This window comes from Vulpes vulpes, chromosome 12 (assembly GCF_048418805.1).
Source record: "Vulpes vulpes isolate BD-2025 chromosome 12, VulVul3, whole genome shotgun sequence".
NCBI classification, from domain to species: Eukaryota; Metazoa; Chordata; class Mammalia; order Carnivora; family Canidae; genus Vulpes; species Vulpes vulpes.
Window position 1 is genome coordinate 64,526,821 of NC_132791.1, and position 26,795 is coordinate 64,553,615.

Genomic DNA, 26,795 nt, shown 5'->3' on the forward strand with positions numbered 1-26,795 from the left:
TTTTTTTTTTTTTATGATAGTCACACACACAGAGAGAGAGAGAGAGAGAGGCAGAGACACAGGCAGAGGGAGAAGCAGGCTCCATGCACCGGGAGCCCGACGTGGGATTCGATCCCGGGTTTCCAGGATCGCACCCTGGGCCAAAGGCAGGCGCCAAACCGCTGCGCCACCCAGGGATCCCCTGCCAACTTTCATTCTTCATGTAACAATACATCATGGAAATTTATGCTGGTCAATGGGTAAAACACTAACCTACTCCTTATAATGAATGTATTCTGTGCAATGTACAGATGTACCACAGTTTATTCAATCATTCACCTATTTAATTAGCACTAATTCCATTTCCAATTTGTTGTCATCGTCAACTGTATAGCACTAAACACATATGTATGAGTCCCTAATGTTCTAATTTGTTTAGAATAGATTCACAAGAGCCTTATTGCTGGGTCAAAGTCTATGTGTTTATTTAAATTTTATAGATCTTGCCAAATTGCTCATTTAAAAGGATATAATGACTCATATTTCTACTACAATTACATGAGTGTACAGTTTCCCCCAGTATCCATGCCAGCAAAAGGAATTATCATTAATTTAACTACCTGCCAAAGTCATGGAAGTGAAATGAATGCTCACATATCTTTAAATACACTGAGACCAAGTATAAGTTTACCAGCCATTGTCTTTTCCACAAATTGTTATTTTTTATATTCACTGCTTATGTTTTTCATGGGATTATTTATCTTTTTTCCCATTATTTTGTAAGAACTATTCTGTATTTTGTACTTTATTGATATTGTCCATTCGCCTCTCATATATGCAGGTAAATTTCCTAATATATTCCTTAAGTTTTGATGTTGTTGATGATATCTTTGGCATGCAAAAAAACACATATGTAATGCATACAGTCACATATTCACATAATATCTTTTCCTTTATAGCTTTCAAATTACCAGCCTTTGTAAAAGCTTTCCTCATTCAATTCCAATATAGTGTCTTTTTTCCTCTTTTCCTCAACTAACCAAATCAAACTAGACTAGATATATGCATCTCTTACCCCTATTATCTCAAGCACTTCATATAGAGAAATGTAGCTCTCTGTTAACACTCAGCCCTCCCACGAGATGAGGAAGCCCTGTATCCCAACACTCACTGAAGACAGCCAGGCATTTACCTGGGAGTTATTTTGCTACTTAGATAATACTTTCAACATATTATTTTATTTCTAAATGAGTTTACCCAATAGATATTGAATGTTAAAGATCCTTCGGCAAAATTTTCAAAATAAATTTTGGCATAATAAAAAAGAAACTTGGGAATTATTAATAATCAAGTGAAACTGATTTCTGTCATATCAAAATAAGAATATTTTGATCTTAGATAAGATCAAATAAGAATACATCTTTTCAAGTTGTATTTTAAAAATATATCTGCAATACAATTTCCCCTTAGAAGGGCCACTACCTGCAAGAACAGGAAATGTGGTGGAAGAAAAATTACAGTAGAAAGAGACAGTGATCTCAATCAAATACAGTCAAAATAGTCTATTATTTTAAACTCTACAAAAGCATATGACCACCATCTGAATCACTGCTAGGGCATCTCCAATGTAAGCTCAAGCTTCTCTGGCTTCACAGTAAACCATACTTTGGTGATTCATCACACTGTTTCTTCCAATGCGCTTTATTCTAAGAGAATAAAAACTACCCCCTAGAATAATGAATTACCCTCAAATGATATCTCTGGAATCTCCTGCTACCATGACCTCATCTTCCCATAGAGTCCAGAAACCTGATTCAGAGATGCTCTCCTGCCTTCCCCTACAGTCAATGTCTCAGAGATTTCTTCTCTTTACAGATCTATCTCAGGACCAATCATGGGAGTTGATGCATTTCATTTGAATTGAGATTTTTTTCTTCTCAATGGTATAAGCTATGTATCTTCAATCTCCATCTAGGGAGAGTAACAGATGTTCCACATAAAATGGATCAGATCTTAAAGGTACGTGTGTGTCCAAAAATAAGCACAGGAGTTGTGTCCAGCAGAGAATGGAGTAATACTCCTCTTCAGCAAACTTAGCCTTCACTAACCTTTTCCTCTTAGGAAACTGAATCTGCCTTGCTCAAGTGTTGGTTCTAGAGTCAATACATGTTGGGGGTCTTTCTTTAATGGTACTTCAAATTACCATCTTTAATGCTAGTTCATACTATCTGAAACTTCATACTCTCCTGGGCTCTTACTCTCCTGATTGGTAGCCTGCCCTAACTCTGTGTCATGCATCCACTGGTGGATCTCCAGGCTAGAAGAGACCAGGCAATAAACCATTCCAATTGAAGCAAATCTTCATGGTCCTCAATCTGCTGGGAGTACTGCTCCCAGCTTCTTTGATCTGCCTACTAAAATGTTTGTGTCTTTCCCTAGTCACAGATCAGAACCCCAAATGCCTACAGTGATCTGATAGAGTATAAAAAATGACTGACCCTGACAATGCATAAGAAAAAAATCAACCATCAGATATTTTCACTAAAGTATTTAGAAATGTGCTGGTAATCTAGCTCTCTGGAAAGAAAACAAAACAAAACAAATGAACAAAAATCTGACTTCCAGTGTTTTCCATTTTCCATGGTGTAAATATTCCTACCATTGACTATTTCAAGCTGCCAATAGTTAACAACTAGGTCAGGACATCATGCTAAGTGAAATACAGGGAAAAATGCTGCATGCTTCAACTTACATGAGGTATCTAAAAACTCAAACTCATAGAAAGTACAATGCAGATTGCCAGGTGCTGGGAGAAGGTGTAAATGGAGAGCTACTGGTCAATAGGCAAAGCTTCAATTACACGAGATGGTAAGTTCTAGAGATCTGCTGTAAGAGCACTGTGCTCATGGTCAATAATACTGTATTATGAACTTTAAAAATCTATTAAGAGGGTAGATCTCATTTTAAGTATGCTTACTACAGTTTCAAGAAACCCTGAATATTTAAAAATTGTCCTAAACAAACAGTATAAACTGACTCTAGCACACCACTGAAAATATGGTTTTAGGACCTAAAACAATATATAAAATATATACAACCTTAGTTTTATTGTCAAATCTAAGTCTAAAAACTAAGCGTTGGAAAGTACAAAAATAGTTTATCAGTTATTTTTGGTTATTGAATATTGTTTCCTGTGTATGTGAAAAACAAAATGTGTAATTTTTATGTGCTAAGATGGTGACATCAGTCTTGTATTTCACAGTGTGATGCACAGCACACCATTCATTCTTATGACCTTTAAATGTACAATATTTTACTTCATTCAGTGTCTTAACAATATACTACATTTGTTGTCGTGTATACTTCAAAATGTTAATATATAATAGTCTTAATATTTAAGGCAATATCTCTCAAAAATTTATAAAATTCTTCAATTCAATTTCAGTTTCAAATTTCATGGCAATTCAGTTTTAATTCACATGCTTCCTTTATCCCAATACTGTAAATTGAAACAATCTAACTGAATAATGCAGTTCATTTTTATAAGCTGAGATATTAGGGAACCTTTGGGGGGAGTCTATACTACAACTTTCAAATTTTGAATATTTACTGCAGGTTATTACTTTCATTTCTGGTGACTGGGAGCATGGGAAAGCGGCAAAACTCTTTGGTGTCAAATGATTTTCCCAATGAGAGTTTTATTAGAAATTTAGAAATTGTGCCATCTTTTAATTCACAAAATTAATTCACTAAAGAATGTTTAAGTTCATAGCAACATTCAGTGGAAAGTACAAAAAGTTCCCATGTACCTCCTTTCCTCACACCCCAAACCCCCTTCCACTACTGACATCCTTCACTATGATGTTATATTTGTTACAACTGTGGAACTGATTTGATACATTTCATATGTTTTTGAATAACTGTTTTGAACACTGGTTCAGAGAAACATCAAACTTACTGAGTTGGGGTTCTAGTACAAACTAAAAGCCAAAGTTTTTCCTTCAACGTAAGATGAGGCAAGGATGTGCCCTAGGATGAGATGAACAAGTTCATTTCTCCACTGGTACAAAAAAATCTCCTGACAACAACACGGATAAATGACAGTTGACAAACATTCACTGGCAAAGGTGCTTAACAATCTATGTCTTGAGCATGAGGAATCTCTACAGGTTATACTGTTAATTACCATACCCATGATATATTCCAATTTTTAGCCCAGAAAGATTTCTGTTAAATATTGCAAGAATCAGCTTAGTTCTTTGTCCTCACACAATGTTACTATCTTAAAGTTTTTAATTAAGTCAGGTGTTATCACTAATTTTTATGTTTGCTAATTTCACAGGTTTTTCTGTACAAAGAAATTATATGAATATTATATATATAATTTACATATACTGTTGAAAGTTATACAGGCTTCAATGTACAAAAGTATTTTGTTCACATAAAAATTCTCATTTGGGACAGCAAACAATTACGGCTAAAGATGTAATATAAATATAATACAGATACCCACAAATGCAATAACCAATAATAGCAAACTATCTAACTATTTTCTGTTACTTGTCATATAGATCTTCCTTCATGAACAATTCCTGGTTAGATTTATAATCATAAATTATTTAACTACTTGGAACACATAACTTCTGCTCTCTAACATAAAATCTGTATATAATCAAAATCTATAAACAACTTGACGCTTATTCTTTTCATTGAATCTGTGACTTCCAATTCTGCCCAAAATGAAGAGGCCTGAATTTACAGTATAAACTAAAAAGATAAGAACTTAAGCAAAATATATTTTGCTCAAAAATATATAAATAATATATATATAATATATTATATATATTACATTATATATAATATATTATAATTATATATATTATATAATATATATTATTATATATAATAAAAAAGATAAATTTTAATCTTTTTAAAGATATTTATTTATTTATATTTATTGAAATAAATAAATTAAAAATAAATAACAATAAATAAATAATAAATATTTGTTTGTTTGTTTGTTTGTTTATTTATAAGGGACACACAGAGAGAGGCAGATACATAGGCAGAGGGAGAAGCAGGCTCCCTGTGGGGAGTCTGATGTGGGACTTGATTCTAGAACCTTGGAATCATGCCCTGATCTGAAGGCAGATACTCAAGCACTAAGCCAACCAGGCATCCCCAAACAAAGAAGACATGAGAAACAAGAATCTGTGACTGTCTCTATTGATTTCCTTGAGAGAGTTTGCAGGCTGAAACACAGGGAGAACCTGGGGTAGGTCTGAGATGAGGAGACATGTCTGATAGACCAGGAAAACAAAGACACTAAATTCAAGAGCAGAGTATCAAAGAGAAGAGGCATGAAAAGAAGAAACTCCAAAGATTTTCATAAAGATTCTATTCATTATTAATCAGAGTTTTCCTGTGATGAGACTACCAGACAGTAGGAGGAAAAATGTAACTGAAAAATGATGGGGAGGAGGGGCAAGACGGCAGAAGAGCAGGGTCTCCAAGTCACCAGTCCCCACCAAATTACCTAGATAACCTTCAAATCATCCTGAAAATCTACGAATTCGGCCTGAGATTTAAAGAGAGACCAGCTGGAACGCTACAGGGAGAAGAGTTCGTGCTTCTATCAAGGTAGGAAGACGGGGAAAAAGAAATAAAGAAACAAAAGGCCTCCAAGGGGTAGGGGCCCCGCGAGGAGCCGGGCTGAGGCCGGGGCGAGTGTCCCCAGGACAGGAGAGCCCCGTCCCGGAGGAGCAGGAGCTGCACCAACCTTCCCCGCGGAAAGGGGCCTGCAGGGAGGTGGAGCAGGACCCAGGAGGGCGGGGATGCCCTCGGGCTCCCTGGGACAGTAACAGAGGAACTGCGCCCCGGGGAGGGTGCGCCGAGCTCCCTAAGGGCTGCAGCGCTCGGCGGGACCCGGAGCAGCTCGGAGGGGCTCGGGGACGGCTCCGCGGAGGGGGCTGCGGGGCTCCGGGAACAGCTCGGAGGGGCTCGGGCGGCGGCTCCGCGGAGGGGGCTGCGGGGGGCGGGGGGGGGGGGGCACGAATCCAACAACAGCTCAGGCCCCGGAGCACAGGGCGCCGGGACACAGCCCAGGATCCGGGCTCCCCCGGGACAGGCAGAGGCTGGGAGGGCCCAGGACAGCAAGGACGCTCCTGCCCCAGCTGAGCAGATCAGCAGCCCCGCCCTGGAGCCCCCAGGCCCTCAGACGGAGAGCCCTGGAGTTACTGCGGGGGCTGAATCCAGGTTTCCAGAGCTGCCATAGCTACTGTGGCTTCCTCCCGGGGCCTCACGAGGTGAACAACCCCCACTGAGCCCTGCACCAGGCAGGGGCAGAGCAGCTCCCCCAAGTGCTTACACCTGAGACTCAGCTCAGCAGGCCCCTCCCCCAGAAGACCAGCGACACGGACCAGTTCCAGGGGAAGTCAAGGGACTTAAAGTATACAGAATCGGAAGATACTCCCACGTGTTTTCTTGTTTTTTTCTTGTTCTGTTTTGTGTTTTTTTTCTTTCTTTCTTTTTGATTTCTGATTGCTTCCCCACACCACCCCCCTTTTTTTCTCCTTTCTTTCTTTTTCTTTCTCTTTTTCTCTTTTTTTCTTCTTTCTCTGTTTTCTTTTTCTCTTTTCTTTCCTTCTCTCTCTTTTTCTCCTTTTCCCAATACAACTTGTTTTTGGCCACTCTGCACTGAGCAAAATGACTAGAAGGAAAACCTCACCTCAAAAAAAAAGAATTAGAAACAGCCCTCTCTCCCACAGAGTTACAATATCTGGATTACAATTCAATGTCAGAAAGCCAATTCAGAAGCACTATTATACAGCTACTGGTGGCTCTAGAAAGAACTATAAAGGACTCAAGAGACTTCATGACTGCAGAATTTAGATCCAATCAGGCAGAAATTAAAAATCAATTAAATGAGATGCAATCGAAGCTAGAAGTCCTAAGGACGAGGCTTAACGAGGTGGAAGAACAAGTGAGTGACATAGAAGACAAGTTGATGGCAAAGAGGGAAACTGAGGAAAAAAGAGACAGGCAATTAAAAGACCATGAGGATAGATTAAGGGAAATAAATGACAGGCTGAGGAAGAAAAACCTACGTTTAATTGGGGTTCCCGAGGGCGCCGAAAGGGACAGAGGGCCAGAATATGTATTTGAACAAATCCTAGCTGAAAACTTTCCAAATCTGGGAAGGGTAACGGCAGACCTCTCCACAAAGACCTGGCAGACCTCTCCACAGAGACCTGGCAGGCCAGAAAGGGCTGGCAGGATATATTCAGGGTCCTAAATGAGAAGAACATGCAACCAAGAATACTCTATCCAGCAAGGCTCTCATTCAAAATGGAAGGAGAGATAAAGAGCTTCCAAGACAGGCAGGAACTGAAAGAATATGTGACCTCCAAACCAGCTCTGCAAGAAATTTTAAGGGGGACTCTTAAAATTCCCCGTTAAGAAGAAGTTCAGTGGAACAATCCACAAAAACAAGGACTGAATAGATATGATGACACTAAACTCATATCTGTCAATAGTAACTCTGAACGTGAATGGGCTTAATGACCCCATCAAAAGGCGCAGGGTTTCAGACTGGATAAAAAAGCAGGACCCATCTATTTGCTGTCTACAAGAGACTCATTTTAGACAGAAGGACACCTACAACCTCAAAATAAAAGGTTGGAGAACCATTTACCATTCAAATGGTCCTCAAAAGAAAGCAGGGGTAGCCATCCTTATATCAGATAAATTAAAATTTACCCCGAAGACTATAGTGAGAGATGAAGAGGGACACTATCTCATACTCAAAGGATCTATCCAACAAGAGGACTTAACAATCCTCAATATATATGCCCCGAATGTGGGAGCTGCCAAATATTTAAACCAATTAATAACCAAACTCAAGAAATACTTAGATAATAATACACTTATACTTGGTGACTTCAATCTAGCTCTTTCTACCCTCGATAGGTCTTCTAAGCACAACATCTCCAAAGAAACGAGAGCTTTAAATGATACACTGGACTAGATGGATTTCACAGATATCTACAGAACTTTACATCCAAACTCAACTGAATACACATTCTTCTCAAGTGCACATGGAACTTTCTCCAGAATAGACCACATACTGGGTCACAAATCGGGTCTGAACTGATACCAAAAGATCGGGATAGTCCCCTGTATATTCTCAGACCATAATGCCTTGAAATTAGAACTTAATCACAACAAGAAGTTTGGAAGGACCACAAACACGTGGAGGTTAAGGGCCATCCTGCTAAAGGATGAAAAGGTCAACCAGGAAATTAAGGAAGAATTAAAAAGATTCAAGGAAACTAATGAGAATGAAGATACAACCGTTCAAAATCTTTGGGATGCAGCCAAAGCAGTCCTGAGGGGGAAATACATAGCAATACAAGCATCCTTTAAAAAACTAGAAAGAACTCAAATACAAAAGCTCACCTTACACATAAAGGAACTAGAGAAAAAGCAGCAAATAGACCCCACCCCCAGCAGAAGAAGACAGCTAATTAAAATTCGAGCAGAACTAAATGAAATCGAGACCAAAAGAACTGTGGAACAGATCAACAGAACCAGGAGTTGGTTCATTGAAAGAATTAATAAGATAGATAAACCATTAGCCAACCTTATTAAAAAGAAGAGAGAGAAGACTCAAATTAATAAAATCATGAATGAGAAAGGAGAGATCACTACCAACACCAAGGAAATACAAACGATTTTAAAAACATATTATGAACAGCTCTACGCCAATAAATTAGGAAATCTAGAAGAAATGGACGCATTCCTGGAAAGCCACAAACTACCAAAACTGGAGCAGGAAGAAATAGAAAACCTGAACAGGCCAATAACCAGGGAGGAAATTGAAGCAGTCATCAAAAACCTCCCAAGACACAAGAGTCCAGGGCCAGATGGCTTCCCAGGGGAATTCTATCAAACGTTTAAAGAAGAAATCATACCTATTCTACTAAAGCTATTTGGAAAGATAGAAAGAGATGGAGTACTTCCAAATTCGTTCTATGAGGCCAGCATCACCTTAATTCCAAAACCAGACAAAGACCCCACCAAAAAGGAGAATTACAGACCAATATCCCTGATGAACATGGATGCAAAAATTCTCAACAAGATACTAGGCAATAGGATCCAACAACACATTAAGAAAATTATTCACCACGACCAAGTAGGATTTATCCCCGGGACACAAGGCTGGTTGAACACTCGTAAAACCATCAATGTGATTCATCATATCAGCAAGAGAAAAACCAAGAACCATATGATCCTCTCATTAGATGCAGAGAAAGCATTTGACAAAATACAGCATCCATTCCTGATCAAAACCCTTCAGAGTGTTGGGATAGAGGGAACTTTCCTCGACATCTTAAAAGCCATCTAGGAAAAGCCCACAGCAATATCATTCTCAATGGGGAAGCACTGGGAGCCTTTCCCCTGAGATCAGGAACAAGACAGGGATGTCCACTCTCACCAGTGCTATTCAACATAGTACTGGAAGTCCTCGCCTCAGCAATCAGACAACAAAAAGACATTAAAGGCATTCAAATTGGCAAAGAAGAAGTCAAACTCTCCCTCTTCGCCGATGACATGATACTCTACATAGAAAACCCAAAAGCCTCCACCCCAAGATTGCTAGAACTCATACAGCAATTTGGTAGCGTGGCAGGATACAAAATCAATGCCCAGAAATCAATGGCATTTCTATACACTAACAATGAGACTGAAGAAAGAGAAATTAAGGAGTCAATCCCATTTACAATTGCACCCAAAAGCATGAGATACCTAGGAATAAACCTAACCAAAGAGATAAAGGATCTATACCCTAAAAACTATAGAACACTTCTGAAAGAAATTGAGGAAGACACAAAGAGATGGAAAAATATTCCATGCTCATGGATTGGCAGAATTAATATTGTAAAAATGTCAATGTTACCTAGGGCAATTTACACGTTTAATGCAATCCCTATCAAAATACCATGGACTTTCTTCAGAGAGTTAGAACAAATTATTTTAAGATTTGTGTGGAATCAGAAAAGACCCCGAATAGCCAGGGGAATTTTAAAAAAGAAAACCATAGCTGGGGGCATCACAATGCCAGATTTCAGGTTGTACTACAAAGCTGTGGTCATCAAGACAGTGTGGTACTGGCACAAAAACAGACACATAGATCAATGGAACAGAATAGAGAACCCAGAAGTGGACCCTGAAATGTACGGTCAACTAATATTCGATAAAGGAGGAAAGACTATCCATTGGAAGAAAGACAGTCTCTTCAATAAATGGTGTTGGGAAAATTGGACATCCACATGCAGAAGAATGAAACTGGACCACTCTCTTTCACCATACACAAAGATAAACTCAAAATGGATGAAAGATCTAAATGTGAGACAAGAGTCCATCAAAATCATAGAAGAGAACTCAGGCAACACCCTTTTTGAACTTGGCCACAGTAACTTCTTGCAAGATACATCCACAAAGGCAAAAGAAACAAAGCAAAAATGAACTATTGGGACTTCATCAACATAAGAAGCTTTTGCACAGCAAAGGATACAGTCAACAAAACTAAAAGACAATCTACTGAATGGGAGAAGATATTTGCAAATGACATATCAGATAAAGGGCTAGTTTCCAAAACCTATAAAGAACTTATTAAACTCAACACCAAAGAAACAAACAATCCAATCATGAAATGGGCAAAAGACATGAAGAGAAATCTCACAGAGGAAGACACAGACATGGCCAACATGCACATGAGAAAATGCTCTGCATCACTTGCCATCAGGAAAATACAAATCAAAACCACAATGAGATACCACCTCACACCAGTGAGAATGGGGAAAATTAACAAGGCAGGAAACAACAAATGTTGGAGAGGATGTGGAGAAAGGGGAACCCTCCTGCACTGTTGGTGGGAATGTGAACTGTTGAAGCCACTCTGGAAAACTGTGTGGAGGTTCCTCAAAGAGTTTAAAATAGACCTGCCCTACGACCCAGCAATTGCACTGTTGGGGATTTACCCCAAAGATTCAGATGCAATGAAACGTCGGGACACCTGCACCCCGATGTTTCTATCAGCAATGGCCACAATAGCCAAACTGTGGAAGGAGCCTCGGTGTCCATCGAAAGATGAATGGATAAAGAAGATGTGGTTTATGTATACAATGGAATATTACTCAGCTATTAGAAACGACAAATATCCACCATTTGCTTCAAAGTGGATGGAACTGGAGGGTATTATGCTGAGTGAAGTAAGTCAATCAGAGAATGAAAAACAGTGTATGTTCTCATTCATTTGGGGAATATAAAGAATAGTCAAAGGGAATATAAAGGAAGGGAAAAGAAATGTGTGGGAAATATCAAGGAGACAGAACATAAAGACTCCTAACACTGGGAAACGAACTAGGGGTAGTGGAAGGGGAGGAGGGCGGGGGGTGGGGAGGAATGGGTGACGGGCACTGAGGCGGACACTTGACAGGATGAGCACTGGGTGTTTTTCTGTATATTGGTAAATTGAACACCAATAAGAATTAATTTATATAAAGAAAAAAAGAAAAATGATGGGAAACAAGAATAGACACACAGACTGAGAATAATACCTGTTACCAAGAGCTGGAATGGAAAACCTCATAACTCATCGGGACTTTGGGTAAAGATTCAAAAGAGTCTGGCCTCGGATGTAAAAAATAATTATTCCTAGGCCAAATGTTATGTTGGTACTGCCCAACAAATATTAAAGACAAGATCAGAGAAACAAAACGTATCCAAATAACCACATTCCAGAATAAAATTCAACTATAAGAATATAAAATGTTCATGCACTCAGCAAGGTAAAAACTCACAATGTCTGGCATTGAATCAAAAATTTGCAGGCATAAGAAGTGAGAAAAGAACTACATATAATGAGCAGAAAAACCAATCAATGAAAACTAATAGTTTTCAATCAGCATCAGCACTCACACAGATGATGGAATTAGCATACCAGAACATTAAAATGGGTATTACGACTGTATTCTCTGTGTTCAAAAAGCCCAAAGATTGGACATGTTAAGTAAAACCTTGAAGCAATAAAAAAGACCAAACTGAATTTATGACTAAAACTACAGTGAGATTAATGACATGAAATAAAACTATATCTGAAAAAAAATGTACACTTGATATCTTCTAATACACCAAAATACACTCATAGCAAATTAAACACACTCTAGAAGAAAATATTAGTGAACTAGAAGATAAAGCAATATAAATCATCTCAGTGTTCACTGTGGCAGCCCACATAATAAAATTGGATCAACAGAAGAAAGATTAGCAGTTTCAGAACGTTCCATCCTGAAGCAACAGAATACACATTCTTCCTGAGTGCACATGGACCATTCTCCAGAATAGATCACATATTGGATCACAAACCTGGTCTCAACCAGTACCAAAGACTGGCATCGTTCCCTACATATTTCAGACCACAATGCTTTGAAACTGAAACTCAATCACAAGAGGAAATTTGGAAAGAACTGAAATACATGTAGGCTAAATAGCATCCTACTAAAGAATGAATGGATGAACCAGGAAATTAAAGAAAATTTAAAAATTCATGGAAATGACTATGAAATGAAATGAAAATGAAAACACCACTGCTCAAAACCTTTGGGGTGCAGCAAGGGTGGTCCTAAGAGGGAAGTATATAGCAATACAAGCCTTTCTCAAGAAATAAGAAAGGTCTCAAATATACAATCTAACCTTACACCTACAGTAGCTGGGAAAAAGAACAGCAAATAAAGCCCAAACTAAGCAGGAAAAGAGAAGTAATAAAGATTAGAGCAGAAATCAATGAAATAGAAACCAAAAGAACAATAGAACATATCAAAGAAACTAAGAGCTGGTTCTTTGAAAAAATTAATAAGATTGATAAACATTCCCATTTTACCCACCGTTTCAATTTAGTTTACAAACATTTAAATTTACGTGTTCAACATCCACAAATAAATCAATGTAATACACTACATTCATAAAAGAAAGGATAAGAACCATATGACTCTTTTAATAGATGCAGAAAAAGCATTTGGCAAAGAATAGCATCCTTTCTTTATTAAAAGTCTTCACAGTGTAGGGATAGAGAGAACAACCTTGTTATCATAAAAGCCATATACAGAAAGCCCACAGCAAATATCATTCTCAATGGGGAGAACTGAGAACTTTTCCTCTCCAAGGTCAAGAACATGGCAGGGATGTCCGCCACAACCATTGCTGTTCAACATAGTGCTAGAAGTCCTAGCCTCAGCAATCAGACAAAACAAAGGCAAAGAAGAAGTCTAACTCTCACTCTTCACAGATGACACAATACTCTATAAGGGAAGTCCAAAAGACTCAACCCCAATATTGCTAGAACTCATACAGAAATTCAGCAAAGTAGCAGGATATAAAATCAACGCACAGAACTCAGTTGCATTTCTATACACTAACAATGAGACAGAAGAAAGAGAAATTAAGGAGTCCATCCCATTTATAATTGCACCCCAAACCATAAGAAACTTAGGAATAAACCTAACCAAAGAGGCAAAGGATCTATACTCAGAAAACTATAGAACACTCGGGCAGCCCCGGTGGCGCAGCGGTTTAGCGCCACCTGCAGCCCAGGGCATGATCCTGGAGACCCTAGATGGAGTCCCACATCAGGCTCTCTGCGTGGAGCCTGCTTCTCCCTCTGCCTGTGTCTCTGCCTCTCTCTCTCTCTGTGTCTCTATGAATAAATAAAATCTTAAAAAAAAAAACAACTATAGAACACTCATGAAAGAAACTGAGGAAGATACAAAGAAATGGAAAAATGTCCCATGCTCATGGATTTGAAGAACAAATATTGTGAAAATGTCTATGCTACCTAGAGCAATCTATACATTCAGTGCAATTATTATCAAAATACCAGCAACTTATTTCAAAGAGTTGGAACAAATAATCCTAAAATTTGTATGGAATGTGAAAAGACCTTGAATAGTCAAAGGATTGTTGAAAAAGAAAACCAAAACTGGTAGCACCACAATTCTGGACTTCAAAGTTGGACTATTCTGGACTATTACAAAGCTGTAATCATCAAGACACTATGGTACTGGCACAAAAACAGACATAGATCAATGGAACAGAACATAGAACTGAGAAATGGACTCTCAACAATATGGCCAACTCGTCTTCATCAAAACAGGAAAGAATATCCAACAGAAAAAAAGACAGTCTCTTCAATAAATGGCTATATATATATCACAATGGAATACTACTCAACCATCAGAACTAACGAAATCTTGCCATTTGCAATGACATGGATAGAACTAGAGGATATTATGCTAAGTGAAATAAGTCAATCAGAGAAAGAATTATCATAGGATCTCATTCATATGTAAAAGTTAAGAAACAAAACAGAGGATCATAGTGGAAGAGAGGAAAAAATAAAACAAGATAAAATCAGAGAGGGAAACAAACCATAAAAGATTCTTAATCAAAGGATATAAACTGAGGGTCGCTGGAGTGGAGAGGGGTGCAGGCATGGGGTAACTGGGTGATAAACATTAAGGAGGGCATGTGATGAATCACTGATCTCTGAAACCGATAATACATTATATGTTAATTAATTGAATTTAAATAAAAATTTTTAAGAAACCTTAGCACAAGAAACATGATGAAAACTACAAAAAGATGTATCATGATCTAATCGCTCAAAAGCAGTGATGAAGAGAAAATCTTAAAAGTACTAGGAGAAAGAGGGACATTACACAGAGAAGAACAAAGATAAGAATAACAACAGATTTCTTATCAGAGACAGTGTAATATCTCTGAAGTATTTTAAGAAATACTTTAAAGTATTTTAGTACCATCAACCTAGAATTTTATGCCCAAACTATCTCTCAAAAAGGAGATGAAATAAATATCTTTTCATTCAGACAAAAACTGAAATAATTCATGTGCAACAACTTGACTGTAACAAATGTTAAATAAAGCTCTTTAGGCACAGGAAATTTTATCAGATGAAAATATATAATTATACAAAGGAATGTAAACACACCAGAAATGGTAATTTTGTGAGGATATATGATTTTTCCTGTTATTTGAATATTTTTAAAAGAAAGTGATTTAAACAAAAACAGTAAGAATGTAATGAAGGCTTTATAGCATTTATATATCAGTGAAATGTATGACAATAATAGCATAAGCTCCAAAAGGGAAAAACAGAAAAATAATGTTTTAACATTTTTATACTGTATGTGAGGTGACATAACTATCACCTGGAGGCAGACTGTGATAAGTTTTATATGTGTGCTATAAGCTATAAAGCAACTTTTCAATAGTACAGAAAAGAATTATACCTATTAAGACAACAAAAGAGATAAAACAGAAACATAAAAAAATCAATTAGTCAAACAAAAAGGATGAAAAGGATGAAAAGAAAAGGATGAAAAGAAAAGGATGAAAAGAAAAGGATGAAAAGAAAAGGATGGCCAGTTGAGGAGAAAAGACAGGAAAAATAAAAACAAATAATAAGTATTAAGATGGTAGATTTAAACTTCATTATATTAAAGACTGTGATAAGTTTTATATGTGTGCTATAAGCTATAAAGCAACTTTTCAATAGTACAGAAAATAATTATACCTATTAAGACAACAAAAGAGATAAAACAGAAACATAAAAAAATCAATTAGTCAAACAAAAAGGATGAAAAGGATGAAAAGAAAAGGATGAAAAGAAAAGGATGAAAAGAAAAGGATGGCCAGTTGAGGAGAAAAGACAGGAAAAATAAAAACAAATAATAAGTATTAAGATGGTAGATTTAAACTTCATTATATTAAAGATCACATTAAATATAAATGGCTTAATTACTCAAATTAAAAGATTTATAATTTGGGATCCCTGGGTGGCTCAGCGGTTTAGTGCCTGCCTTTGGCCCAGGGTGTGATTCTGGAGTCCTGGGATCGAGTCCCACATCAGGCTCTTGCATGGAGCCTACCTCTCCCTCTGCTTGTGTCTCTGCCTTTCTCTCTCTCTCTCTGTGTGCCTCTCATAAATGAATCAATATTTTTTTAAAATTATAAGTAGATAAAAAGCAATATTCAACCATAGCCAACTATAAGAAACGCATTTTAAATATCAAGATACACTAAGTTATAAAATTAAAATACTTGGAAAAGATACACCACAGTAACACTAGTATCAAGAAAGTTGGCATGGCTAAAGCAATAACAAAATAATTTTCAGATAAAAATATTTTCCAGGGATAATGAAAGTCTTTTCATTATAATAAAGTTGTCAGTTCATTAAAAAGACCTAAGGGAGTTTCAAATTCTTGCAACAGAAATTGACCAAACACCAAGGAGACACAAACAAAGCTACAAAATTATATTCAGAGATTTGAACCTTCTTTTCTCAATAATTGATAGAAAACATACAAAAATTCACTAAGTATACAGAAGAGCTGAAAAGCATTACCAACCAGCCTGACTTAATTGGTAGTTATAAAACATCTCATCCGGTAAGAGAATACACATTCTATTCAGCTTTACATGGAATAGTTAGCAAGAAAGATCATACTTTTGGAGATAAAACAAATTTGAATAAATTGAAAATGATTTGAGTCTACAAAGTATGCTCTCTGCCCAGTGGAACTGAGTAAGACATGAGTAATAGAATTATATCTGGAAAATACCAAATATATGGAATCTAAATAATATATGCCTAAATAATCCCCACATCAAAGAAGAAATAAAATAGGAAAAGAGAAATGAAAAAAGATTTTATTTTTCCCTAGTTCTATTGAAATACAATTGATATGAGCAAATAAACCCAAAGTAGGTAAAAGAAAGAACATAATAATGACTACACTAGAAATCAATTAAAAAATTAAGGCAATAGGAAAAAAAATCAATGAAATCAAAAGCTGTTTTTTTGAGATGAGAAAAATTTACAAACAACTTATCATCAGAAATAAAAAGATAAATTACCAAAATTGGGAGAGATGAAACTGCGACAGATTCTAGAGATATTAAAAGAATAATAAAGGAATATTAAGAACAACTTTCTCTAATACAAAAATTTAGGTGAAATGGATAAATTCCTTATAAAACACAGACTTTTTTTCTTGAGAAAAAACAAATAGAACATCCAAATATCCCAGTATCTATTAAAGATACTGATTTATAGTTAAAATCTACCAACAAGAAAAAATCCAGACCCAGATCACTTTACTGGTGAATTCTATCAAATAGTTAAAGAAAAAACAATATCAATTCTCACATACACACACAAATTATAGAAAAGGAAACATTTCCCAAGTCATTTATGAGTATAGCATCAACTTGATATCAAAACCAAAATATAAAGGCAGAAAAAACACCACAAACCAATTTTCATGATGTATATAGATGTAAAAATTCCTTACAAAATGTTACTAACTAGAATCCAAGTTGTTTTTTAAAAGGATAATATACTATAACCAAGTAGGCTTTATGATACAAGTACAATCTTGGATTAATATTCAAATATCAATCTATACAATTTAGCAACTGATATAGTAAGAAAAAATACTTATATTTCAACACATGCAGAAAGAGTATTTGACAAAATGCAAGATGCATTAATGATAAAAACTCTCAACAAATTATGAATAGTAGGTAATATCCTCAAGCTGATAAAAAGCATCCCTAAAAAAATCCTACACTACTGTCAGACTTAACAGTGAAAGTGGTTGCTTTCGCCTTAAGATTGCGAATGAGGCAAGGATCTTCTTTATTACCACTTCTATTCAACACTAACTGGAGGTCAGAACCAATATAATACAACAAAAAATAACTTAAAAGTTCATAGATGATGAAAAGAATAAAAACTGTTTCTGCTTAGAGAAGATATGATTATTTATGTAGATACTAACAGAGAATCCACAAAACGACTACTAAAAGTAGTTAAGTGAATTTAGCAAGGTCATGGAATGCAAGTTTACACATTGATAAGAAAACAAATGAGAAATGACACTTAAAAACCAACTCCACACACAATAACAATGAAAAACAATAGAGTACATAATGATCAAACAGAAGATACATGGATGTATACACTAAAAAATAAAACATACTATTGAGCAAAAATAAAAATAACCTAAGTAAACAGTTATACATCATGCTGACATGTCATAAGCCTCAATATTGCTTAAAAAGCCAACTTAGCCAAGTTGATATTTAGATTCAGTATAATCCAAATCAGAATTTCAGCAGTAGCAGTATTTTTGTGTGTGTAGAAAATCACAAATTGTTTTAAAATTTTTATAAAAATGCAAGAGATCTAGAAAAACCAAAGATATTTTAAGATAGAAGAATGAAGTGCAAGGACTTACCCTTCCTGATATCATGACTAACTATAAAACAACAGTAACCAATCTATTTGGGTACTGCCAAAGAGATAAATATACCATTAATAGAACAGAACAGAAGGTTCACAAACAGTTCCATGAATATATATGTTCAAATAATGTGAAAATAATGTGTCAGTGCAATTCAATGGGGAAATAAAAGTTTTTTCAACAAATGATACAGGATCAACTGGTTACCTCATGAGTTACCATGACAGACAAGAAAAACTAAAATTAGAAAGACAGACTATAACAAGTGTTGAGGAGATGTGCAACAACTAGAACTTTCATGCACTACCAGTGGGAATTAAAACTGTACAACTTACCATCATGGACTGAATGTCTATCTTCCTCCAAAATTCATATGATAAAATCCTAACTTGCAATATGATGGTAATAGGAGGTGGGGCTTCTAGGAGATGATTAGGTCATGAGAACAGTGCCTTCATAAATGAGATCCATGCCCTTCTAAAAGGGACCAAGGCCAGCTCTCTACTACTCTTTCTACCATGTGAGGATAAAAGGATAAGTAGACATTGTGCAACCCAGATGAGGGTAGTCACCAGAACACAGCCTTACTGGCAACTTGATCTTGGACTTTTAGCCTCCAGAAATGTGATACATAAATGTCTGTTTATAAGTAACTCAGTCTATAGTACTTTGTTATAGCTGCCCCAACTGACTAAGCCAACTACTCTGGAAAGTTTTTTTAAGTTCCTGAGAAAGTTAAATAGTTGCTCAGCCATTCCACACCTCAGTATTTACTGAAGAGACACAAAACCAGAGGTCCAAACAGACACATGAATATTTACACCAGTTTTATTGGAATGGCCAAAAACTGGCAACAAATCAAGTGGCCATCAGCAGAAGGGATAAACATATAGTAGTAAAAATGTGTACAATGAAATAGTAAACAGCAAAAGTGAACTGACACAAAATGTATAAATCTCAAAATACACTTAGTGAAAGGAACCAAACAAAAGGAGTATACACTGTATGATTCCATGTATCTAAAATTCTAGAAAGTGAAAACTAATTTATAGTCACATAACATGTGACTGTGTGTGTTTTTTTCTTTTTTTTTATTCCTTTCTTTCAAGAGGGGCCATGGCTCATCTATCCAATATAGTTAAAAATGGCCAAATCTGAGACTCACCATATTTTTAAAGGTGAGGTACTAGGGTCACAGAAGCCAGGTGACATCACTTAGTGGCAATCAAGAGTCAGCATTTTTACTACCTAATCCCCAGGTGAAAACACTTGCCCCTCATCCTTCCGACTACCTTCCCCAGGCTGTCTTTTTTTTTTTTTTCTAAATTTTTTATTTATTTATGTATGATAGTCACAGAGAGAGAGAGAGGCAGAGACACACAGGCAGAGGGAGAAGCAGGCTCCATACACCGGGAGCCCGACGTGGGATTCGATCCCAGGTCTCCAGGATCGTGCCCTGGGCCAAAGGCAAGCGCTAAACCGCTGCGCCACCCAGGGATCCCCCCAGGCTGTCTTTTAAGAAAAGAGCATTCTGCAGTGTAAGCCACTCGTTTCTTCATTTTCCACAAGGCTAGGTTACAGCCAGCCAGAATTTTAGTACAAGGACTTTCCCATTCTTGAAGTGGTGTGTTAAGCCAAGCCACCACAGGCCAGGTTCTGTTGTTTTTCTCTGTTGAGGTGATTTCCCAAAAGCCTGGCTACTCTGCCCTGGATGGACACCTGTTCTGCGTGGCCCTCGGGCTGGGAAGCCCTGAATATGGTAACTGCTCTCACACAGGTGAGTTCATGGGCGGAGCCGAGGGAGAGCCAGCTGTGTTAGTAGCTTGACACTGAACAGGTCTGAAAAGCAGCACGGGAATAGCAGTCCTATTTGAATTGTTCAGGTTAAAATATTCATGTTCAGAGTAACGTTGACAGGAGAGGGACATGCCTGAACAAAGGCATGAAATAAAGAACAGATTACAAATGGACACAAAGAAAATTTTGAGGTTATAGATATATTCATTATCTTGATTGTCATGGTGTCATATACATATGTCAAACCATCAAATTATAGAATTTTAAAATGTGCAGTTCACTGAACATCAATTTTACCTTAATAAAGTTGCAAAAAAAAAAAAAACAGTAAAAGGATAAAACTAAAAATTTAAAGGATACTTTTCAGCCTAGATTTCTCTGTTGAGCTAAATATCCAGGCAAGTTTAAAGGTATAAAGATAGTTTGTATTAGACAAGTTTTCCAATAGAGTAATGATATTAACTCATTTTTAAAGCATACATAGCATTTGCTACTAATGCTACTGATAGATATCTAACTTCTGATGAAGCTTTTAGAAAGCATCAAAAGTAATATGCACAGAATATATCACTATTAGCAGACATCATTTCTGTCAGGTAAAGAGAAAGTTCTGCTTACATATCTGTATCCCAAAACATGAACCCATGTGCAGGTAGTGGAGATGGGAGATGTTATTCACAAAGCCCTGCTCAGTGCTTATCTCCATGCCCCTCCATGCCCCATGCTCCATGACTTCATTACTGAGAACCTCCATACTTCACCCATAACTAAGCATCACTACACAGGTCACCTTCTTTCGTTCCAAACACAAAAAAGATTGACAGGTTTTTGCTCTTTTCTTTTTCTTATTAACTTGATTGTTTGGGAGAGATGTTTCCAGGTTCCCTTTGCTTAAGTTTATTAACTGCTTCACTTTTCAAAAGAAATAGTTTCAATGAATGAAGGAATGAATGAATTTAAAGACCTCAAGTTAATTTTATTACATAGGCTATTTGTCACTTAAGTTCTCTATTATCCAGTAACTCTGGATGGTCACAAAAAGATTTCAGCAATTTCCTTTAATGTTTTCTGTAAAATTTCTAAATACTTCTTTTTAAAAATACAGACACATCAAAAGCTTGTCTTTATCTGCTTTGAGCTTTAAAAGATATTAATTTATTCTTTGCCAGAGGAAAGGAAATATGTGCAGAGTGGACAGTTGTTACCCTCCAATGACATTGCTATAGAGGATCATACTACTATACTGATTAACAGTAATTAAGTTATTTGAGAAACTGACTGCAGTTATTTGTTCTAAAATCAGCATAGAACTAAACTGCTAATTATTTCCACTATGCCTAACAGCAATTCCAAAGGCTCTAACTGCAATCAAAGAGTATATGTAATGAACTTGCCAAAGAGTCACTTCTATGATGCATATTAAATGCAATGAAAATGTAAGCATTGGAAACATTAAAAAATTAACAAAGAGAACATTAGCAAGTTAAGGGTCTCCACACTATTGCTGATTTTCACATTACACATTTGTCAGATTTGAGAAATAAAATGAGTATTGCTTAGCTATGCAGCAGCAATTGAGGAACTTGAAAGGAGCATATAAATCTGTGGCGGACACAAAACTCAATGAAATACATTATTGAATATTATTGTGAGACAAGTTATAATTAGTAACATTAAGAGGGCACTAATTACAAGAACTGATGGGTAAGTACAAAGTTCTAGACTTTTCTTAAGAGCTGTTGATAAATCCACATTGTTTCCATGCTTCTTTTAATAAGCCAGGAAATTATGACAGGCACAGGTTTAAGGAAAGAGCAGGATCTGGAGTCACATGACACTGGAAATTCTTGTTTGGCTGTACATTTACTTACTGTGTGATATAAGGTAAGTTACTTACCCTCTCAGAGTCTTGGGTTTTTTCTCTCATACAAAATAGGAATAATAATAGTACATACCCTCACTGGACTGTAATAAAGACTGAATGAAATAACATGCATGTGAGATACTTTACACAATGCTTGAGACACAGGGCTAATAAGTGGTACCTGCCATTATGAATTTACATTCTTGTGGTTTTTTTCAAATTGCAGAAATACTGCTGAGCCAGGAAGACGACTAGACTTTCTAGGTCCACTTTATACTCTGCACATACTGAAATATTTAAGAAATGAAGGATCAGACAACTATTTCTGTCATTTAAATGCATTAAGAAAAATTATTATTTCTTATACTTTTTTGCAGTCCAATGGCCACGACACTTTGCACAAATTAAATGCTCAATAAACTGGGGTGGGTTTTATTCCAAACAAATCATAATTCAATCTGGTCTCTATAAGAAAATATTGCTCCACAATTTATAACTCTTTTACAAAGAAAATATGCAGAGGACACTGCAAAAATATACTTTACAGTTATCTCAGGAATTTACTAGAAATTCAGATATGCAAAGAAAGGTTGGAGATTCTATCATCCTATCTAAGTATAAATACACATTTAGATATTATAAAACATTCTAGATTTCTCCATCTTCTTCATACTCACATCCAGTCCCTGTAAGTTCTCAGACTCCACCCCTGCTCTTTAACCCCAACACCACTTCCCAGGTCAGAAGCCATGATTTCTCACCTAGATTTCCAGACTGGCCTTCTATCTCTCTTCCCTCTCCCATTTCTCTCTCCCATATCAATTTTTTTTAATTTCTATTTATTTATGATAGTCACAGAGAGATAGAGAGAGAGGCAGAGACACAGGCAGAGGGAGAAGCAGGCTCCATGCACCGGGAGCCCGACGTGGGACTCAATCCTGGGTCTCCAGGATCGCGCCCTGGGCCAAAGGCAGGCGCCAAACCGCTGCGCCACCCAGGGATCCCTCCCATATCAATTTTATACATGGCAGCTGGTGTCATCTTTCCAAAATGCATGTCACTTCTCTCCTTAAAACTCTAGGGGCAGCCATTTCCTTCAGATAAAACTCCCAAGATATTAGCATGGACATAAAGCCTTCCCGGTGAGCTGCTCTTTAGTTATATCTTCAAACATATCCAACTGCCACTCTCCCACTCCCTGCCCCAAATACAAATGCATCCCCAGTTAGAATAAACTGCCTTAATTCCTCAAGCACACCATTCTTTCTAGCACATTCATTTCCTCCATCTGGAGCACTCTTTTTCTTCTTCGTCATCTGGTTAACTCCCACACATCTTTTAGGTCTAGGCTAAAGTCACTTCTTTTTAAAAAAAATCTCTCCAGATTCCCTAAATTTGGATCAGGTCCTTTCTTACAAATGAAAATAGTAATCTACATTTCATTTATTCTCTCAAGAATTGTTGAGTGCCTACAGTGCTCTGTTCTAGGCCCTGAGATTCAGTAATACAGATAAAGCCCAAGCTCCCCAAGAATTTATATCATAATGGAGTAGGCAGAAAATTTAATAATAATTAACATCTATTAATGGTAATACATGTAATATATCACGTAAGAATAAGTGCCTTGGAGAAAAAAGAAATTAGAATAAGGGGAATAGGATGTGTCAAATCAAGATGCGATCTTTTCTGATGGGATGTCAGGGAACGTAGTTCATAGAGAAGATGACATTTGAACACAGACTTGAAAGAAATGAGGGCATGAGCAAAGTGAAAGAAAGGGAGCCACACACAGTGAAAAGATCATATGGCAAGGACCTCAGATGGTCAAGAGTTTAGCTGCTTGTCCTACTTAAAGAATTGATTGATTGATTGATTGATTGATTGATTTGAGAGAGAAAGCATGTGGATGTGGGGAGGAGCAGAGAGAGAGAGGGACAAGCAGACCCCCCTACTGAGCACAGAGCCCAACAATGGGACTCTGAGGTCATGACTTGAGCTGAAATTAAGAATCAGACACTTAACCCACTGAGCCACCCAGGCACCCCACAGCTTGCCCTACTGAAGGGACAGCAAGAAAGCTAGTAAGGCTGAAGTAGAGTAAGGAAAGGAGGAGAGATGAGGTTAGTTAGCGAATGGGGCCTCGGAAGCATTGCAAGGCCTTTAGTTACTTCACTACATGAGATGGAAAGCCAAAGGAAGCTTTGAGGGAAGCATATGCAGGGTACCTACCCAAATTTGTGTGCTAAGAGTAAAGCACAGGGGCAGCTGTCAAAGCAAGGACACCTGCTAGGTTGTTGTAATCCACAGGATGAGGGGTGATGGTGGTCTAGACTTGACTCCAAATAGCAAGGAGTGTCAAATTTCGGATGTATTTTGAAGGTAGGACCAACAGAATCTATAACAGATGGGATGTAAAAGACAAAAATCAAGGATGCCTCCAAGTTTTTTTTTTTTTAATCTAAGTAACTAGATGAGTGGAATTCCTGCTACTAACATCAGAAGCAGTACAAAAGAAGAAAGAAGCATGGGAAAGACACCGAAAGTAAAGCAGCATACACAAGAATCATTCAAGTGATGACATCATTTAAGCAGGTGTATAACCAATCTGCAGTTTGGGAGAAGGCAGGAAAGATTCAGAATGTAGGTGTTCATGGGTGAGTCACTGACGTCCTCAATAAGACACCTAGGGCAGGAGGAGAAACAGAGCAGGTGAAGCCCCAGGACCAAGTTCTCATTTGGGAAGATGGAGAAAAACTAGCAAAAGAAACTGGAAAGAGGCACCGCGCGGGTCCGAGTGGGCTTGTCGGTGGGTGGGTCTGTGCGGCGCGGGGCGGCGGCGGCAGAGGGCGCGGGGGCAGCGGAGGGCGCGGGGGGCGCGGAGGGCGCGGGGGCAGCGGGGGGCGCGGGGGCAGCGGGGGCGGCGGCTGGGTTGGCGGCGGGTCCAGGGCGGGCAGCGCAGGCGTGAGCGCGGCCGAGCCCGGGCGCCTCCCGGCGGGTGGGGACGAGGGGCCCGCGGCGTCTCCGGGGCGAGCAGCTGCCGCCTCGGCCCAGCTTGTCGGCGGCGGGCGAGGAGCGGCCCAAGGACACGAGGCCCCGCCCGAAGGCGAGTCGCCCGCGGGTCCGGCACGAGCGGGGCCCGCCAGACGGCGCCGAGGGCACCCGATCGGCGCCAGCAAGAACGAGGAGGACGCGGGAAGAATGTTCGTCGGGGCCTGCGCTGGGATAGCCGCCAAGAGGACCTAAGGATTATTTTACCGGATTTGGGGAGGTCGTTGACTCCCACAAAAACGGACCCAAGCCCTGGCCGGTCGAGAGGGGTTGGGTTTATCCTCTTCAAGGATGCAGCCAGCGTGGAGAAGCTCCTAGACCAGAAGGAACACAGGCTGCATGGCCGCGTCACTGGCCCCAAAAAGGCCAGGGCCATGAAAAAGGACCCGGTAAAGGAAATTGTTTGTAGGGGTCCGAGTCCTGAAGCCACTGGGAAGGGCAGAGAATACTTCGGCGAGTTTGGGGAGATCGAGGCCATGGAGCTTCCAAAGGATCCAAAGTCGCATAAAAGACGAGGTTCTGTCTTCGTCACTTTAAAGGAGAAGCACCTGCCTGTGAAGAAGGTTCTGGAGAGAAAGTTGCACCAGGTGGCCCAAGGCAGGGGTCTGTGAGCAGCCGGGCGCGGCCCTGGGGGCCGTGGGCACCAGAACCGGGGCGGCGGCCACCCGCAGGGCTACGGCCCGGCCAGCACCACAGCCGGGGTGTCGGGGTGCCGGGTGCCGGGTGCCGGGTGCCGGGTGCCGGGTGCCGGGTGCCGGGGGGCAGCGCCGCGGCCACCGCAAGGCCACAGGCCAGGCCGTACTGAGGCTCCGCTCAGCAGGGCGCCCCGCGGACCGCACACGCTTTGTTTGGGTGTGGAGCGAACACAATTATGCGCCGAATCTAACTTGGCAAACTTCCCGTGGCCCGTGTGCCTCTATCCCATGTGCATCTAATTTAAGTCCCCCCCCCTGGAGATCGACCTCCTGTTGACTATTCCCAGAGTCTCGCTGTAGGCCGCGTGTGGGGCTCTGGGGCCAGAGCGGCGTCGTGGGCTGATTTGATTCCCGGGTTCCCAGAGCCGGAGCGGAGGGTCTGCTTCCCGCCGCCGCTGCAGCCTGGACCTGTGGACCCTGGTTGTAAAGCGTAAACTGTATCCTAGAAAACCAGTGTCACCTTTTAATTTTATATTATTTGTGTCGTACATTTCCTGATACTGGAAGTGTCCATTTTACTGTACTTTTTGGTACCTTTTGGGGATCTAATGTATTGTAAGGTGTTTTACACGTGTCCTGATCTTGCCACGACCTGGGTATTGAAGCTATCCAAGATTTTGAAAAATTTACCCCCCCCCAAAAAAAAACTGAAAAAACAGGCGTGAAAAAAATAAATACAAACAGAAAGCGATATTCTGAAAGATAATGAAGAATGTGTTCTAAGTAGGAGAGGGCGATCACTTTGCCCAATGAAGCTGACAAGTCAAGTAAGGTAACACGAAGGATTAATCACTTAATATGGCAACATGGAGGTCATTGCTGATACTTATAAGGGATATTTTGAAGGAAACATAGGATCAAAACACAATTATACAGAATTTTGGAAAGAACAGAGGAAGTAGAGTCACTGAGTGTTGACCAACTTTTCAATAATTTTTTTTAAAATTTTTATTTATTTATGATAGTCACACACACACACACACAGAGGCACAGACACAGGCAGAGGGAGAAGCAGGCTCCACG

General features: G+C 38.7%; 1 protein-coding gene across 1 annotated transcript; it reads left to right on the top strand.

Annotated features, from left to right (window-relative positions):
* The first annotated feature begins 2,686 nt into the window (after positions 1 to 2,686).
* Positions 2,687 to 26,206, top strand: LOC140594832 (heterogeneous nuclear ribonucleoprotein A/B-like). The gene is made up of 3 exons (XM_072731914.1): positions 2,687 to 2,847; positions 25,064 to 25,680; positions 26,019 to 26,206. Exons 1-3 carry the CDS (start codon positions 2,687 to 2,689, stop codon positions 26,204 to 26,206), a joined length of 966 nt encoding a protein of 321 aa, XP_072588015.1.
* The last annotated feature ends 589 nt before the right edge of the window (positions 26,207 to 26,795 follow it).

What these genes read in the sequence shown, in the direction of transcription:
- LOC140594832 (XM_072731914.1), top strand. Translation starts at nt 2,687, where the DNA reads ATGCTAAGTGAAATACAGGGAAAAATGCTGCATGCTTCAACTTACATG. An exon ending in AGCTTCAATTACACGAGATG is followed by an intron (nt 2,848 to 25,063) that starts GTAAGTTCTAGA and finishes CGGGGCGAGCAG; the next exon opens with CTGCCGCCTCGGCCCAGCTT. An exon ending in CCAGGTGGCCCAAGGCAGGG is followed by an intron (nt 25,681 to 26,018) that starts GTCTGTGAGCAG and finishes ATCTAATTTAAG; the next exon opens with TCCCCCCCCCTGGAGATCGA.